General features: G+C 60.9%; 2 protein-coding genes across 6 annotated transcripts; one reads left to right on the forward strand and one right to left on the reverse strand.

Annotated features, from left to right (window-relative positions):
* Window positions 1-14: 14 nt before the first annotated feature.
* GCK (glucokinase) lies at window positions 15-8056 on the reverse strand. 3 transcript variants are annotated; one of them, XM_064637751.1, is made up of 10 exons: window positions 6914-8056; window positions 4462-4624; window positions 4189-4343; window positions 3849-3968; window positions 3663-3758; window positions 3231-3330; window positions 1377-1560; window positions 1005-1160; window positions 361-594; window positions 15-273 (listed from the first exon to the last, which is right to left on the reverse strand). In XM_064637751.1, exons 1-10 carry the CDS (start codon window positions 6956-6958, stop codon window positions 129-131), a joined length of 1398 nt encoding a protein of 465 aa, XP_064493821.1. In that variant the 5' UTR covers window positions 6959-8056; the 3' UTR covers window positions 15-128. The 3 variants fall into 3 exon arrangements, with proteins under 3 accessions (XP_064493821.1, XP_064493824.1, XP_064493822.1); XM_064637754.1 differs by lacking the exons at window positions 1377-1560; window positions 3663-3758; window positions 3849-3968; ... (1 more) ...; window positions 4462-4624; window positions 6914-8056 and having other exon boundaries at window positions 3231-3319; XM_064637752.1 differs by lacking the exons at window positions 3231-3330; window positions 3663-3758; window positions 3849-3968; ... (1 more) ...; window positions 4462-4624; window positions 6914-8056 and having other exon boundaries at window positions 1387-1496.
* A 283-nt stretch (window positions 8057-8339) lies between these two features.
* YKT6 (YKT6 v-SNARE homolog) lies at window positions 8340-16406 on the forward strand. Of its 3 annotated transcripts, none has more exons than XM_064637799.1 (8): window positions 8340-8471; window positions 9080-9200; window positions 12009-12091; window positions 12822-12922; window positions 14229-14333; window positions 14518-14583; window positions 15071-15172; window positions 15647-16406. In XM_064637799.1, exons 2-8 carry the CDS (start codon window positions 9097-9099, stop codon window positions 15680-15682), a joined length of 597 nt encoding a protein of 198 aa, XP_064493869.1. In that variant the 5' UTR covers window positions 8340-8471; window positions 9080-9096; the 3' UTR covers window positions 15683-16406. The 3 variants fall into 3 exon arrangements, with proteins under 3 accessions (XP_064493869.1, XP_064493871.1, XP_064493870.1); XM_064637800.1 differs by having other exon boundaries at window positions 8397-8467; XM_064637801.1 differs by lacking the exon at window positions 14229-14333.
* The last annotated feature ends 69 nt before the right edge of the window (window positions 16407-16475 follow it).

Genomic DNA, 16475 nt, shown 5'->3' on the forward strand with positions numbered 1-16475 from the left:
CGGCCCCAGAGAAGTCCACACATACCCCGTTTACTGGGGGGCTGGAGCCACCTCTTTTCTGCACCTGTGTCTGCTCCCACAGCGCTCCGAGTGCGACCACTGGCCCCCCGCCACCCCCCGAGTCCGGCTCACTGCCCCATCATACAGGCCATCTTGCAGGCCACGGCCGAGATGAGGGCGGCCCCGCGCCCGCTGCCCTCCTCTGACTGGATGAAAGTGATGTCGCAGCCGGGTGTCAGCTGCCGCACTGTGGCGTGGAAGTGATCCTTGAAGCTGGAGAGTGGGAAAACGGAGTCAGAAACAGGGTCACAAATGGGGGCTGAAGGAGGAGGATGGCAGGAAGGCCCTGGGGATCCCCACCTGGGATGGAGCTTGTAGACGGAGCCATCAACGCCGACGGTGATCTTGAGGGTGTCTTGGCTGCGGCTCTCGCGCATGCGGTTGATGACGCCGGCCAGCCCAGCCGAGCACATCTGGGCGGCGCGCGTGGACACGCTCTCGCACACCCGGCGCACGATCTCGCAGTCTGTCCGCGACGGCAGCAGCTCGAAGCCTGACAGGATGTTGTAGATTTGCTTGCGGTCGTCAGAGTCGCTGGGGTGAGGGGAGAGTGGGGGTCAACGGGGAATGTTGGGGGAAAACCCATTATGAGGCAGTTGTATGGGGTGTCAGGATGAGGAACCCCAATTGGGTCAGTCGGAACAGGTTGGTGTGGGGTGATGGGACAGAGGGACCTGGATGTGGGCCACCCTGATGTGGGCTGATGGGACAAGGGACCCCAACATGCACAGTCAGAGCAGGCTGCTGTGGGGTGATGGGATAAGGGATCCCAATATGAGGCAGGCAGAGCAGACTGGTATGGTGTGGTGGAACAGAGGGATCCCCACGTGGGACAGCCTGGTACAGACTGACAGCACCTGGGGCCGTGTGGACTGGCAGCACAGACCCCCAGCATGGTGCAGCCTGGCAGGCTGGTTTGGGGGTGCCGCTCCCCAGCCTCGCACCTCTCGATCTGGGACATGAAGCGAGTCTCGAAGGTCCCACGGGTCTTGAGCTTCTCAGAGGCCTCCCCATTGAAGAGCAGGTTCTCATCCACCAGCTTCAACAGCACCAGCCGCACTATCTCCCCCATGTACTTTCCCCCAATGATCTTCTCGTACCTGGGGGGGGACACAGGCGAAGGGGCGGTGTCAGGGCTGGGATTTGGGGGGCCACATCGCGCGGCACCCCCTCTTTCCGTCCCCCCTCCTTGCCGGCTGTGTCCCTGCACGTGGGCACAGCCTGGGGCGAAGGACCTCCGTGCCGGGGGGCTGAGCCCAGCGTGGCAGGGGGTCAGGGGGGACACCCAGAGGAACTGGATCTCTCCTATTCCTTACAGTTGCTGACCGGGGTTAAGGGAGGTCTCGTCCACCACGCGGTCGTACTCCAGGAGGAACTCATCCAGCTCCCCCGAGGCGCCGAAGGCCCCCCACTCTGTGTTCACACACATTCGCCCCTCATCGCCCTCGACCAGCTCCACGTTGTGCATCTCCTCCATGTAGCAGGCGTTACAGCCCGTCCCTGCCAGGAACCGGGGACAGGGCCAGTGGCGGGGGAACAGTGACCCCCCCACCACGGCCCTCCCATCCCAACTGAGATAAAGCTGGGATAGTCTTCTGGAGCAATGGGGGGGAACTGGAGAAGGTCCAGAGATGTGCCAGGATGGGGGTTGGGACCTGCGTGGAGTCATTCCTGAACCTGTGAGGGACATTCCTTAGCCTGGTGATGTGGCACCATGTCTACAACTACTTCAGGGCTGGCTCCAGAGGTGACAGGACATGAGAGAAAGGTTTTATACTAAAAGAGGGAAGATTTATATGGGACATTGCAGAGAAATTCTTCTCTGTGAGGGTGGCAGGTGATGTTTCTCAGAAAAGCTGTGGCTGCCCCATTTCTGGAAGTGTTCAAGGCCAGGTGGGAAGGGGCTTGGAGCAACCTGGCCTAGTGGAAGGTGTCTCTGCCCATGGTGGGGAACTTGATGATCCTTAAGGTACCTTCCAACCCAAACCATTCTGTGATTTCATGAAAGCTGGAACCAAGGATGGTTGGGAACTTACTACATAGGTCCCAAATCTCTATCCCTATTCCACTCAGCATTGGGATGCAATAGACTCATCAAATCATAGAACCATGGGATGGTATAGGTTCAAAGAGTCCTTAAAGCTCATCTTGTTCCACTCCCTGCCATGGGCAGGGACACCTTCCACTAGACCAAGTTGCTCCAAGGACAGAAAGGAAACGGCCTCAAGTTGCACATGGGGAGGTTTACGTTTGGACAATTTCTTCATGGAAAGGGCTCTCTGGCCCTGGCACAGCTGCCCAGGGCAGTGGTAGAATCCCCATTCCTGGGGGGATTTAACTGACTTGTGGATGTGGCACTTGGGGACATGAGTTAGTGGTGGCCTTGGCAGTGCTGGGGGAACGGTTGGACTTGATGACCTCAGAGGCTTTTCCAACCCAAACAATTTCATGTTTCCATGCTAGACCTCATCTCAGAGTAAAGAAATGGAACAGCTGGCCCCTGCTGCTCCATGAGCACCGGGACTCGGTGACCGAGATCGTGGCTGGGGGCTCGTGCTCGGAGCTGCATGTCCCCATCCTGCGGTGACAGGGATGGTCATCCTGCCCCCCCTGCACCCTCACAGCCCTGGCTGGCCCCTTGTCCCCACAGCAGGGTCCCAGGGGCTCCGGGTGCTGTGCTGAGGCCAGCCCGGCCCCAAGGAGCTGATAAACATCCCAGTGCATGTTTACCCAGGCGAGGGGACGCGGAGCCCAGATGGCACGTGGCTGATGGCACTAAAGATAGCAGGGGGCTGGGAGAGGCGGGGGGCTGCTCCCTGCAGGGTTCAAACCCATCCCCACCACCCAGCTCCCTGACACCAGTCACCTGCCATGGGTCTCCCACGATGAGGTGCCACAGCCACCAGCAGCCTGGGGGGAGGGCTGTGCTATGGGGACCAGCCCTGTTATGGTGACTACCCCCTTTCTACTCCTGAGGCACTCTCACCACCGTGCTGGGGACAGACAATGCCATCGAGTGTCCCAACCTCCGGAGGCCTCAGCAGGGTGCCATTGCCACCCCCTTGTCCTTGGTGTGCCCCTCCAAAGGGATGGGGGGAGCAGCAGGGGAGCAGGGCCGGGGGACAGTCCCCCCTCCTTGGCCGTGTGTCCTTGCAGAAGGGGCGTCTTACCCACAATCATCCCAACCTCGCACCGGTGATCTTCGTAGTAGCAGGAGATCATTGTGGCCACCGTGTCATTCACCATCGCCACCACGTCCATCTCGAAGTCCTGGGGACAGGACAGGGACCATTGGAGGCTCACAGGGGGCTGGGCTGTCCTGCAGCAGGCAGGTCTGGGGTAGAGGGTCCCCAAGGGTGAGGATGTGGGCATGTGTTGCACATGTGCGCACACACATGGAATGGCCCTTCCTGGGGACACACCAGGCTCCAGTGGCCCCATCATGGGGATAACAGGGCTCCAGTGGTCCCTTCCTGGAGACACACCAAGCTCCAGCAGCCCTGTTGCAGGCAAAGCTGGGCTTCAGTGAGCCCATCGCAGGGACACCCAGGAGCACCGGGGTCCCCCCACCGCGGTGGTACCAGCACAGCCGACCCTCTCACCCCTCGCCGTTTGATGGCATCCCTCAGCAGCCCCACCACGTTGTTCCCTTCTGCGCCGGAAGCTTTGAAGCCCTTGGTCCAGTTCAGGAGGATGCCCTGGAATGGGAGTCAGACCAAAATGGGGCTGTGGATGTAGCTGGTGCTCGGGGACCCCCGAGCCCTTGTGCTGCCCAGCCACCCCCTCACCTTGTCAATGTCCTCGTGCCGCACAGGGAAGGAGAAGGTGAAACCCAGGGGCAGCTTTTTGTGCTTCATCTGGTGCTTGTCCAGGAAATCAGAGATGCACTCGGAGATGTAGTCGAAGAGCTGGAAGACAGGAGGCCCAGCCTTTGCCAGGGGCTGTTACCACCCTCCCACTGCACACAGATTGACACTGTCCCGTCCCCACCGTGGGTTCCCCAGGCCTGGCCACCCCCTGCTTTCTGCTGATGGGAGGGATGAAGAGTGTCCCCTCCAGTGTCCTCACTGGAACACGCACGTTGACAGGGACTGGGAAGGGACGGGATGCCCTGTGTGCCCCACTCACCATCTCGGCCGTCCCAGTCATGGCGTCCTCTGGGATGGAATACATTTGGTGCTTCGTTTTCACCTTCCACTGCCCCTCTTCCCCCTCACCCACCTTCACCAGCATCACACGGAAATTGGTGCCACCCAGATCCAGCGACAGGAAATCTCCCACCTCTGCAAAGCCGGGGAGGGGAGGACAAGGCGATGGGCTCGGGGTGGGCTCAGCCTTCTGCATGGAGCTCAACAGGGTCTGGGGAGGGAGTAACACAAGGGACCAGGAGTGATGCCATACCTGAGCCCTCAGGGGTGGAGCGGACATAGGTGGGCAGCATTTTGACAGAGGCTTCCTCATGTGTCTCCAGCTTAAGACCTCGGTCCATCTCCTTCTGCATCCGGTACATCACCTTCTTCAGGTCCTCCTCCTTCAGCCGGAACTCTGACAAGATCTGCTCCACCTGTGTGGGACATAGCATCAGCCAGGGCTGGAGGACACGGGGTGCAGGGGCCTGAACTGCAAGAAATAACCATGTTTCCCTTCCCTCAACCCTGGTTTTCCCCACCGGCTCATGGACACCTCAAAATGCCTTATCCCACTGCTCTACTTCCTTCAGGTGAACATATGCACGAGGGAATCCATAGGACTGGCATGAGGCCCCACGTCCCCTCCCGGTGCTGCCTGTAGGACATCGTGGTTGGCATTGGGGTCCCTGTGCCGTCCCCATCAGCAAGTTGATTTGTTTGGATGGTTGTGTAGAAGCCAGCATCACTCCAGCAGGACTTCAACCACTGCCCTGGAACATTCCATCCTGATGAATCCCAGGGCCATTCCCACCAAGGAGTGCCTCCAGCCATGCCACTGAGAAGCACAGCATCTCCCACCAAGGATGTAGGACTCTTCCATGATGAAGATGCTGGTGTCTTCCTTGTTCCCCTGGGAACATCCCTCTCCCTGTATCCTACCAGGAATCACAGGTACAATTTTCCACCCACCAAATTTCGGGCAGAGGGCAGGTGGGCAGGAAGATTCTCAGGAATCCTTGCCTCGCTGCCAGGTAGAGCTGCAGGGCCCACTCCAGGGAAGCACCTGGCAGGCAGGACCTGTGTTTATCCTTTCCGTAGCAACCCCGGGCTTGGCGCAGCCTCCATTAGGCAGCAGGGCTGGGGCCAGGCCCCCGGCTGTCAGATGGAGCCGGAGTCGGTGCTCGCTCCACCAGCTGCAGCCACAGCATTAGGGCTCATTAGTCACCGGGCTCTGGGCAGGCTCCAATGCTCCCACTCCTGCTCTGGCCAGCAGACAGATGTTTGCCTTGAGGCTGCTGCTGTTTCCCAACAGGTTTTGGGATGGGGGGCTAAGTAAAGGGTTTGGGGTGTGGTTTGAAGCATCCTAACATCGGGACCACTCCTCGTAACACGACCCTCAATGCTGTCCCTCAGCCTCCAGACCCCCAAGTGAGGGCTCAGCCCAAATATCTCCAAGGCCCCGCAGGGCTCCTGTGGCCTCAGCCACCATCCACAGCTGAGTGGGATCCCTTCACCTCCCCCTCTATCCTGGTGCTGAACCCTGGGGGCTTAATTAGTCTTGGACCCCCAGGTGCCAGGAGACAGGAGCCCAAGAGATGTGGCTGCAGCATGGACCCCTCTGGGCTGGGGGACACTGCCGGACACCCCAGAATGGGGCCAGTCACCCAAGGTAGCACTACGGTGAGGTCCGGCATGATCTGGAAGATGTTCAGCCTGGGATGACTGAAAAAATCCTGCCAGGAAAACACGGAGCTGCATTCAACCATCTTGCCTGGATCATTGGCTGAAGGTATTCGGCGCTAATCACCTGTGGGAATGCTGGATCTGCCGCGGGGCGGAGGGTCCCTGTCCCAGGGCTGGCACCCAAGGGTCCAAATTTTATTTCTCCATCTCACCACCGTGTGTCCCTACTCATTCCTTCTCTCGCCTCCAAAACAACAGGTTTGGCTCTTCCCTAGCTGGATTTGGCTCTTCTCATGTGACGGAATCCGGCTCTCAGCTTCCCATGGAAACAGTGTGGTCCAGTGCAACCCACAAAGGGGATGGAGCTGGGAACCACATGGCTGCTGGCTGTGGTGGCCGGCTACACCCAGCATATATTGTGTCCCCTCCATGTCCCAGCTGGCAGCAGGGAAAGTCTCCACTGTCCACTGTCCTCACACATGGCCCTGTGAGCTCAATCCATCTGGAGAAGAGATGGGAGCAGCTTCCCACAAACAACCAGTGTTTGACTGGGGATGAGCCATGTGCCATCCTGCTGAGAGTCTCAGTGACAACAGTGACAACCAGCCAAAGGAGGTGATGGGCCCCATCTCATCCCAGAGATGCAGCCTTGTGGCCAAAAGATGCCCAGGGCAATGCCAAGATGGTGGGAGCATCCCAGCCCAGCAGAGCATCCCACGAATGCTCTCAGCTCCATCACAAGCCCTCAGTGCTGTGGGGCCTGTGCTATGCTGGGGGGGTGACCTCAGGGACAGGACCCTCCCTGGACATGTCAGGCTGCCCCCAGGCTGCCCAGGAGCTGGTGTCCTCCCCGCCAGCCATCCTCCCAGCTACCTCTGTTGGAAACTCGGGAGATGCCAGGAGCACCTGGCCACTCGCTCCAGGGAAGGCAAGAACCCCCTGTGAGGATCCACACTGCTCCCCACACCCCCTGGGTGCCCCCCAGCCTGTCCTTCTCGACCCCCCCTTCTCGACTGGCATCACCCCTGCAGCAGCCTCACCTTCTCCTTCCTGCTGCTCTCCATCCTGGCTCGGTGATCCAGCATGGGGGCAGCCGGCTGGGCGGGGTGGGCTGCGGGCCAAGCCGTGCCCCCCTCAGCCCCTGTGCCCCCCACCGCGGTGCCTGGCCTGGGGGAGCCCCCTGCCCCGTCCCTGAGGGTGGCCGGCGGACGCTGGGCAGCTCCGTCCCTCGCTCTGTACGCGGATGCTCCACTTTCGCTGCGTTATCTCATCTGACGCCCCAGTGCAGCGCACGCCGAGGGGGTCCCGGTCCCCTCAGGCCTCAAGCGGAGGGGCGAGGAGCGGGGCCCGGCGCCCCGGCGGGCTCAGCCCTGTCACCCCACATCCTCTGCTCCGGGGGTTCTGCTCACGCTGTCCCGCTCGCTCTCTCGCTCCCTCGATAAATCCCTGGGCCGGTGAGGGCGCAGGGGCCCAGCCCAGCCCGGCGCGGTGGGTTCCCGCAGCCCACGGGGACGCCCCGGTGCGTTGGCGAGGCGAGACCGGGACCGTCCCCCGTCACGCGAAGCACCACGCCCCGGGTCACCCATGTCCCCGTTGTCATACCAACGGCTCGATGGCGGTGGCAAGCACTCCACCGGCCCGCTTGGCAACGGGCACGCTCCCATGGAGACCGGGCACACAGCACAGGGGCGAGGGTGACTGGGAAGTGCTCTGTGCCCCCAGGATGGGAAAGGCTCCGAGGGCGCTGGGATTGACACCGAGCGTCACAACGGATTGGGAACGGGCCCTGGATTTGGGGACGGGGATGTGGTGACACCCCGTCACACCCAGAGCCGTGTCGTCAACCCAGTGTTGGGGCAACGGGGGCCTATGGGGTCCCAATGGGATCAGGAACACCCCCAGTCACGGGTGCACCCCAAAAACCTCCTGGCATCGGTCCGTGGCAGCATCCCCTCGGACAAAGAGCTGGGGAGGTCCCCGGGGAGCCCGGGGGGGGGGTGTGCCAGGCGTGCCAGTTCCGTGGGGGAACGAGGGGGCTCTGGGGAAGGCAGAGGGTTTAGGGGCATCACGGTAGGGCCCGGGGGAACACATAGGGTAACCCCACAGCACCTCCCCTGCCCCTGCGCAGAGGATACCTGGGGGCACGGGAGGGCTCAGGTAGCCCCACCCCAGCGCTGGGGCCTGCCCAGAGAGGGGTCCCGCCACCGCGGCGGGGTCCCCAGAGCACGGCGGGTCCCACCCGGAGCCGAGGAGGAGCACGAGAGGTCCCCACCCTGCAGGGTGCCGGGGCCGGGCCGGGCCGGGGCCGCCCCCAGAGGGTCCCCCGGGCCCCCTCCGCCCTCCGCACAGCGCCCCCTGCCGGCCGCCCGCGGAGCGGCTCGGATTTGCCGCCCGGCCGAGGCCGGGAGGGAGGAGGCGGGCGCTGATTGGCCGGGAAGCTGAGGGGCCGGGGCAAGATCGGCGCGTGCGCAGGGCGGGAGGAGCCCCCGTGGCAGCGCCCGGGGCCGGTGCACTTCCGGTCGCCGCAGTTCCACTTCCGGGTCGCGCCCATCGCCCCCGTTCGGCCGCCGCCTGAGCTGAGCCGCGACCGGAGCGTCGGTACTGGGCCGGGTGGGCGGCCCGGGGGGCCGTGTGGGGCTGTACTGGGGGGGACTGGGCTGTACTGGGCCATACTAGGGGTAACTGGGCCGTACTGGGGGTGACTGAACTGTACTGGGCCGTACTGGGGGTGACTGAACTGTACTGGGCCGTACTGGGAATGACTGGACTGTACTGGCGGGGACTGGGCCGTACTGGGCCATACTGGGGGTGACTGTACTGTACGGAGGGGAACTGGGCTGGCTGGGTTATATTGGGGGCCAGGGGCTGGGCTGTACTGGGTTATACTGGGTGGAGTGGCTGGCATTTTATTGGGTTATAGCAGAGTGGGGGACTGGGCTGTACTGGGTTATACTGGGGGCTGGGTTATACTGGGCCAGCTGGGAAGGCTGGGCTGGCTTGTACTGGGGGGGCAGGGTGTGGTTAGGCCTGGGCGGGGGCCCTGCTGGGGCTGGGGGTCGGGGTGGGGGGTCAGAGGGGGCTCGTGAGGGGTTGGGGGTTCAGGTTGCCTGGAGACATTTAAAGGATGGAGGGTGGGGGGGTCCCAGGAAGGTCTGGGGGTCCCAGTGCCCCCCTGGCCCCAGCCCCGACCCTTCCCTCTCCCCCAGGCCCGGGAGCTGCCGCCATGAGGCTCTACAGCCTAAGTGTCCTTTACAAGGGTGACCCCAAAGTGCATTTGCTCAAAGCTGCCTATGACGTATCCACCTTCAACTTCTTCCAGAGGTCCAGGTGGGTCCTAGGGGGCTGGAGCCTCTGCAAGGGGTTTGAGGAGAGAGGATTGCCCCTGGCATGTGGCTCAGGCAGGACCCTGCTGGGGGAGCAGAAGCCTTTGGGAGGTTTTCTGCCCAGCTGGGGCTGCAGGGGCAGCGATGACAGGCTTTTCCTGAGGGATAAGCCCCCTGGAGTCGCTCCCTGGGGAGCTGGTTGCTGCTGTCAGCACTTGGGGTGAGGGGTCGACCTTGGGGGTGCAGTGAAGCCCCCAGAGCCACCCTGGCCAGGGACACAGGGCAAGTCTGACCCCACAAACCCTCCGCTGCAGACCAGTGAGGAAATCCGGGAGCAGGCATCACCCCAGGGTGGGATGGCTGGACTGTGCCAGGCTGGGCGGGCTCACCTGCACCCTTGTCCCTTTGGGGAGGGGTTTGGCCTCATTTGAAGCTTTTCCCAGCCCACAGACCTCCGCTCAGGTTCTTCCAATAGCTTCAGGTGAGCTGCTTTAGCCCCCAACACTGATCCAGGCTCCTGGTGTCCCACTGTTCCCTCTGGGCACACAGAGGGTCCTCTTGGCAGCCAGGACCTCCTGGAGCTGTAAAACAAAGCAGGAACGAACAGGTCCTTCCCAGTGCACACTCCAGATGGTGAAGGAATTGGGAAATTCTTCTGGGACCCAGATTTTCCATGCCAGCGTTTAATGGAACCTCAGGCACATTTGGTTCTGTAATTCCAAGGATAAAGGGGAAAGACTGAACTAAGATTGTCTTAAAAAGCTCTTTCTTGGTCAAATGTGTGAGTGGGATGTGGAGCAGTGCCAGCACCTGATGTCAGCTCTGATCCCAAAGGTAGCTGCAGCTCTTGTTTTCCCAAATCCTGAGAAAGCTCCCAGTGTGGTTTTGCTGTCAGCTGCCCCAGCAGCAGGCTGCTCCCTTGCTCAAAGAAAAGTCATGGAATTTGGGAAGAGTGAAGCAGTTTGAGGAGGGGGATGGTCTAGCAGCTGTTCCTGGGTTTTGATGCTTGTCCTGGGCTGATTCCCAGATGATGCTCGGAGGGGCTGTGAGAGCTTGGCCAGGTTTGATGTTAAAGGTGTGTTTAACTGAAGTTTGGGCTAAAATGCCACATATCCATACCTTTTTGAGGCTGTGGAGTTGGGTTGAGGGGTTGAATCTGGGATAAGCAGGGCTGTGGCTCCTGGGAGCTGTGGAACCTGCTGGGCAGGAGCACAGGCCCAGGCTGTGCTGGTGCTTCACATCTGCTGAACGTCTGCCAAGGAGTTTGGCAGGGTCAGGAGGGCGGAATGAAGTCTTCGGTGGGCAGTTCCTCCAGGAATCCTGGGAAATAAAACCAGTATTCCCAATGGAAGACATGTCTTTCTTGAGGAAGATATGCATTGGAAGATACACATAGAACTGTCACACAGTTGGACTCAGTGGTCTCAAATGTCTTTCCCAACCTAAATATGAAACTCTGGGATTACAATGGTGGGAGCTGTGGCTGCCAGCAGATCCCCAGACCAGGAGGAAGGTGTCCATCTTCCCTCTCTGCCGAAGCTGGATGTTCAGTAATCTTTGGGCTTGACTTTTCTCTGCAGCACCGAAGACCTCGATGGTCTGGAGTCTCCACGGAGCCGGTGTCCAGTCAGTGTCTGGGCTGGGCCAGATTCTGCCCCTGGGCCGGAGCAGCCCTGGCTGTGTGTGTGGGCTGGGGATGAGAGGCTGGAGAGCAGCTGCAGGAAGGGCCCTGGGGGTCCTGGTCCATGGCCAGTTGTTCCTGAGTCAGCAGTGCCCTGGCAGCCAGGAGGGCCAACGTGTCCTGGGGGCATCAGGCCCAGCATCGCCGGCCGGGCCAGGGAGGGGATTGTCCTGCTCTGCTCTGACCCCCTGCAATATTGGGGCAGTTTGGGGTACTGCAATATAAGGAAGATATGAAGCCATTAGAGAGTGTCCAAAGGAGGCCACAAGAATGAGGAAGGTCTGGATGGACCTTATGAGGGCCTTCTTCAGCCTGGAGAAGAGGAGACTGAGGTCAGACCTCATTGGGGTCTTCAGCATCCTCCTGAGGGGCAGCAGAGGGGCAGGTACTGGTCTCTTCACTCTTGTGACCAGTGACAGGACCCGAGGGAATGGCTGGAGCTGAGTCAGAGGAGGTTTAGGTTGGATCTCAGGACAAGGTTCTTCCCCCAGCGGCTGGTTGGGCACTGAACAGTTTCCCCAGGGCAGTGGTCACGGCCCCAAGGCTGCCAGAGCTCAAGAAGCATTTGGACAATACTCTCAGGCACATGGTGGGATTGTTGGGGTGTCTGTGCAGGGCCAGGAGTTGGATGTGATGATCCTGATGGATCCCTTCCAACTCAGCATATTCTTTGATTCTAGTGGAATGGCAAGGGAGTGGGACTGGATGGTCTTTAAGGTCCAGTCCAACCCAAAACATTCCACGATTGCCGTGATGCAGTTGCTCACCAGGTGTTGGCTGGACAGATCCAGGTTCAATAGCATTTTTACTTTCTGCTAAATCCCCATAAAGCAACTTCAGCCCAAGGACACAAGTCTGTCACTGCAGCTGGAGGGATCTGGGTGCTCCCCTGGGTCTGGGGAGGATCTGGAGGGGTCTGGGTGGTGGCTAGGGATCTTTGTCTGGGGGCTGCCACTCTGCATAGGTGCGGGTCCAGCCTTTTCTCAAAGTAAAATCCTCTGCTCAGCCACAGCCCCACTATCCAGACACTGGGGGGCTCGTGGGGAAGGGTTTCAGTTCCCGCACGCACCAGGGAGCTGTGGGACAGATGATCTGCCATCACTGACCCATCCTGGTGCTCTGTCCCCACAGTGTGCAGGAGTTCATGACCTTCACGAGCCAGCTGATTGCGGAGCGCTCAGCGCTGGGCAGCAGGGCCTCTGTCAAGGAGCAAGGTGAGAGCAGCCCCTGTGCCCGCCCTGTGCCCGCCCCGTGTCTGGGAATATTCACACCACCACCACTGTCTGGGTGAGCAGCACTGAGGACATGAGGTGCTGAGCCGAATGCGAGCCCAGCCCAGCACAGGAGAGGTTCCAGGGGGTGCAGGGACCCGCTGCCACTGTCTGTGCTCTCCCTACCTCCCTTGGGACCCCTGGAGCTGTTGGACTGCAGCCCCCCTGCTGGCAGCTTCCCAGACCCCCCTGGGGGATGGCTGTGTCAGCTTTACTGTGCAAGTCTTCACTCCCTGTTCCAAATTCTCACCACATCCCAGTCTCCCTGCCCCGCTCCACATGCTTCTGGAACCCCAGGACGCGTGGGGTGCGGCCTGGATTTGGCTGCTGAAGCCTCTTTAATGGCACTTCAGCCTTGTTATTAATTAAATTAAAAGTCAGACTCAGTGCCTCACTAGTTTTTGTTTACTTGTGGCTGCCCTGGGACATCAGTGTCCTGTCCCACACCACATGGCCTGGGTGTGGTCACCTACCACAGCACAATTTAAGGCTGAGCCCCAAATGTTGAGCCCTTCCCGCTTTCCTAATGAAATCATGAGAAATGTAGGTGCTGATGACACCTTCCAGGGTGTTCTGGGGGGAAGGGGGAAGCTGTGGGGTTGGGTGGACGGTGGTGGGTGCTGGGGAGGGCTCGGGACCTTTGCTGCCTCTGTGACAGGGATTTCCTTCCCAGAGTACCTGTGCCACGTGTACGTCCGGAACGATGGGCTGGCTGGAGTGGTGATCGCAGACAACGAGTATCCACAGCGGGTTTGTTTCACCTTGCTGGACAAGGTGAGGACACAGGCCAGGAGCTGCTCCGGGGCACTCCACCAGTCCTCCCACCGTGGCACGTGCAGGGGATGGGGGACAGTCAGGGATGGCCACCCTGGCCTAGTGTGGGCATTGCTCTGGTCCTCGTGTGCCGAGGCTGTGGGTTCCTGTCTTTGCCCTCAGCTCGTTCGAAAGGGATCAAGGAGGAGGGTCACCAAGGCGATCAGAGGGTTGGAGCACCTCTCAAGGAATCATGAAATTGTTTTGGTTGGAAAAGCCCTCTGAGAGCATCCAGTTCAACCATTCCCCCAGCATTGCCGAGGCCACCACTAGCCCATGTCCCCAAGTGCCACATCCCCACTTTTTTTTTTTAACACTTCCAGCGATGTGTGGACTCCACCACTGCCCTGGGCAGCTGTGCCAGGGCTGGACAACCCTTTCCAGGAAGGAATTTTCCTAGCATCCAACGTCACCCTCCCCTGGCACAGCTTGAAGCCGCTTCCTCTTGTCCTTTCCCCTGTTCCCTGGGAGAAGAGCCTGACCCCCCCCCCCGGCTCCCCCCTCCTGTCAGGGGGTTGCAGAGCCAGAAGGTCCCCCCTGAGCCTCCTTTTCTCCAGGCTGAGCCCTCCCAGCTCCCTCAGCCCCTCCTGCTGCTCCAGCCCCTTCCCAGCTCTGTTCCCTTCCCTAGACACACTCCAGCCCCTCAGTGTCTCACTTGTTGAGGGCCCAGCCCTGGACACAGCCCTGGAGGGTGCCCCAGCAGTGCCAGCACAGGGATGGGCACTGCCCTGGGCACCCCTGGGATCACGTTCAGCCACTGTCACCAGCACCCTCAGGTCCTTTCCAGCTTTCCAGCCACTCTGCCAGGAAGACAGGCTGAGAGGGCTGAGGGTGTTCAGCTTGGAGAAGAGAAGTTTCCAGGCAGACCTTAAAGCCCCTTCCAGTGCTTAAAGGGGCTCCAAGAGAGCTGGAGAGGGACTTGGGACAGGGGCCTGGGGGGACAGGCCAGGGGGGAACAGCTTCACGCTGACACAAATCAGGGTTAGAGGGGAAGAAATTCTTCCCTGTGAGGGTGGCGAGGCCCTGGCACAGGTTGCCCAAGAAGCTGTGGCTACCCCAACCCTGGAAGTGTTCCAGGCCAGGTTGGACGGGGCTTGGAGCAACCTGCTCTGATGGAAGGTGTCTCTGCCCATGGCAAAGGGTGGGACTAGATGAGCTTTCAGGTCCCTTTCCTAAAATTTCCAATTTTGATGAGCAAACCCCTTCGGCCAGTGTGGCCCCACAGGTGCAGCTACTGAGCAGTAACTGCTGTTTCCTCACCTGGTAGGTGCTGGATGAGTTCTCCAGGCAGGTCAGCAAAATGGACTGGCCCTCGGGGTCCCCCGCCACCATCAGCTACTCTGCCTTGGATGGATACCTCAGCAAATACCAGGTGCAGACCACTGGGAGCCCACCGGGCAGTGGGAGAGAGGGTTCCCGTGTTCCCTGCAGCCCTGGGGATGGCGGTGGGAGGTGGGGGATACCTGGCACGTGTTGGGACCCCAGTGCTGTGGTGCTGTGCCCAGGGAACCCCAGTGTCCTCATGGTGGTGCCAGTGCCATGTTGTTCCTCCCCAGAACCCCCGTGATGCTGACCCCATGACCCGAGTGCAGGCGGAGCTGGACGAGACCAAAATCATTCTGGTGAGGACATGGGGCTGTGGCTGGATGGTCCTGCCAGCACAGCCAGCAGGCCCTGGAGACACACATTCTGGGGCAGGGGTAGGGTGGCCCTAGGCCATTTCCTGGAGACCTTCTTGATGTGGGAGCTTCCTTACCTCTTCCCCTTTTTCCCTTCCCCACCTTTTCGCTTCCCCCACCTTTTTCCCTTCCCTCTCCCCTTTTTCCCTTGCTCCCCACCTTTTTCCCCTTACCCCTCTCCTTGCTCCTCTTGGGCTTTTCCCAGCTGGCCTGACACAAACACAGGGGCTCTGCCCTCTCTCTCCAAATACCCGTCCCCTCCCTGCCTGGTGGTCCTGTGGGGGCTTTGCTGCTCCTGCCCCCAGCCATATTCCTGTCTCCCTCAGGGCTGCAGAGCTGGGGGGGGCTGTGGGAAGGTGGGATGGGGACATCTCCTGCTGGGGACCTGGGGAGGGCTAGTACTGGGGCTCAGCACCCATTTCTCTGGCAGCACAACACTATGGAGTCACTGCTGGAGCGGGGGGAGAAGCTGGATGACCTGGTCTCCAAATCGGAGGTGCTCGGAGCACAGTCCAAAGCCTTCTACAAAACGGTGGGTGTGGGGGTTCACCCCCTCCCTGAGGAGCTGGGGAGGCCTGGGAGCTCACAGATGAACCCTGAGGGAGTCACCCCCTGCCTAAGGAGCTGGGGGTGGATGGAGTATCATCCCAGGGGTCACCCCCATGGATGAACCCTGGGGCATGGCAATGGGTGCCAAGCAGGGATTACCCCTGTTCCTGCAGGCTTTGAGCCTGGAGGGAGCCTGGGTGCCCCAATTCCGGCTGCAAAGCCCCCCAGCCCCTCACTGGGGCCATCCCACACCCTGGGGAGGGAGCAGGGGGATGCCCAGCTTCCTAGTGCCAGCTCTGGCCAAAGGGAGGGATGATGGGTCCATTCCTTGCCATGAGCCTTCGGCCTTGTGGCCAGGAGGAGAGCTGTGTGGGACCTCAGTTGGGTGGTCTTGGGACACCCAAAACCTTCAGGGAGCTGTGGCAAGCTTTACAGAAGGTTTTCCTTCTCTTCGCAGGCCCGAAAGCAGAATTCATGCTGTGAAATCATGTGACGCAGAGCCCGGGCTCTCCAGCTCCGGACCACCAGCCCTCCGTCCCCCTCTGCAGCCCCTCCCAGGGGGTTCCTGGGGCTGGGCCGGGGCTCCTCAGCCCCCTGGGCTGATGTGACTGTTGTCCACCTTGAGGGGACACCGAAGCTGGCACTGGGCCGGGACTGCAGGGGGACCTGCACCAGAGACCCCCTGCTCTCGCTGTTCCTGGGGGAGGCTCGGACCGTGGGGTGCCAGGCCACGCAACTCCCTGCCTTCACAACCCCTCCACAGGGAGCTGGGAGGGGCCCCCCACTGCTGTCCCAAGGGGCTGGGGGGGAGGAGCAGCCCCCCACCACCACCCCAAGGCTGGAGGGCTTTTATGTATTCTGTGTCCAAAGGGCAAGCTGAGGGGTGGGAGAAGGGGGGGCAGGGAGGGAAAATGAAGAGGCTCCTTGGGTGGGGGAGTGTTTGCTGCATTCCTGGGCAGCTTCTTCCAGAGCCACGTCCCTGTGCCTGCAGGGGAGCTCACCAGCCTTCCCTGCACCTCAGAGTCCCCTCTCCTGCTCCCATCAGCTGGGGGGGGGGTCTCAGCGCCTGCTGGGGGCCCAAGAGCCCTTCCTGCCTCCCCTTCCTCCTCCTTGGGAAGGGAAAAGCTTGGGCTCAGGGTGTACCCGCGCGGTGATCGGGTCATTTCCATGCCCCAGCTGCACCGGCCGGGGGGATAAAGTTGTCTTTGCCAGTTGTAGCCCTATTCCCCCTCTCTGTGCGGCGTCCTGGGGGGAACTGGGACAAACACCTGGGCAACACTCCCTGG

Source organism: Pseudopipra pipra, chromosome 28 (genome assembly GCF_036250125.1).
Source record: "Pseudopipra pipra isolate bDixPip1 chromosome 28, bDixPip1.hap1, whole genome shotgun sequence".
NCBI classification, from domain to species: Eukaryota; Metazoa; Chordata; class Aves; order Passeriformes; family Pipridae; genus Pseudopipra; species Pseudopipra pipra.

Bases quoted from the DNA above. Each gene is read 5' to 3' on its own strand.
- GCK (XM_064637751.1), bottom strand. From the start codon at position 6,958: ATGCTGGATCACCGAGCCAGGATGGAGAGCAGCAGGAAGGAGAAG. The intron at 4,344-4,461 runs GTATGGCATCAC...CCGGCTTTGCAG, and splicing joins CTCCACCCCTGAGGGCTCAG to AGGTGGGAGATTTCCTGTCG. The intron at 1,161-1,376 runs GTAAGGAATAGG...GTCCCCCCCCAG, and splicing joins CTTAACCCCGGTCAGCAACT to GTACGAGAAGATCATTGGGG.
- YKT6 (XM_064637799.1), top strand. From the start codon at position 9,097: ATGAGGCTCTACAGCCTAAGTGTCCTTTACAAGGGTGACCCCAAAGTG. The intron at 12,923-14,228 runs GTGAGGACACAG...CTCACCTGGTAG, and splicing joins GTTTCACCTTGCTGGACAAG to GTGCTGGATGAGTTCTCCAG. The intron at 15,173-15,646 runs GTGGGTGTGGGG...TTCTCTTCGCAG, and splicing joins CCAAAGCCTTCTACAAAACG to GCCCGAAAGCAGAATTCATG.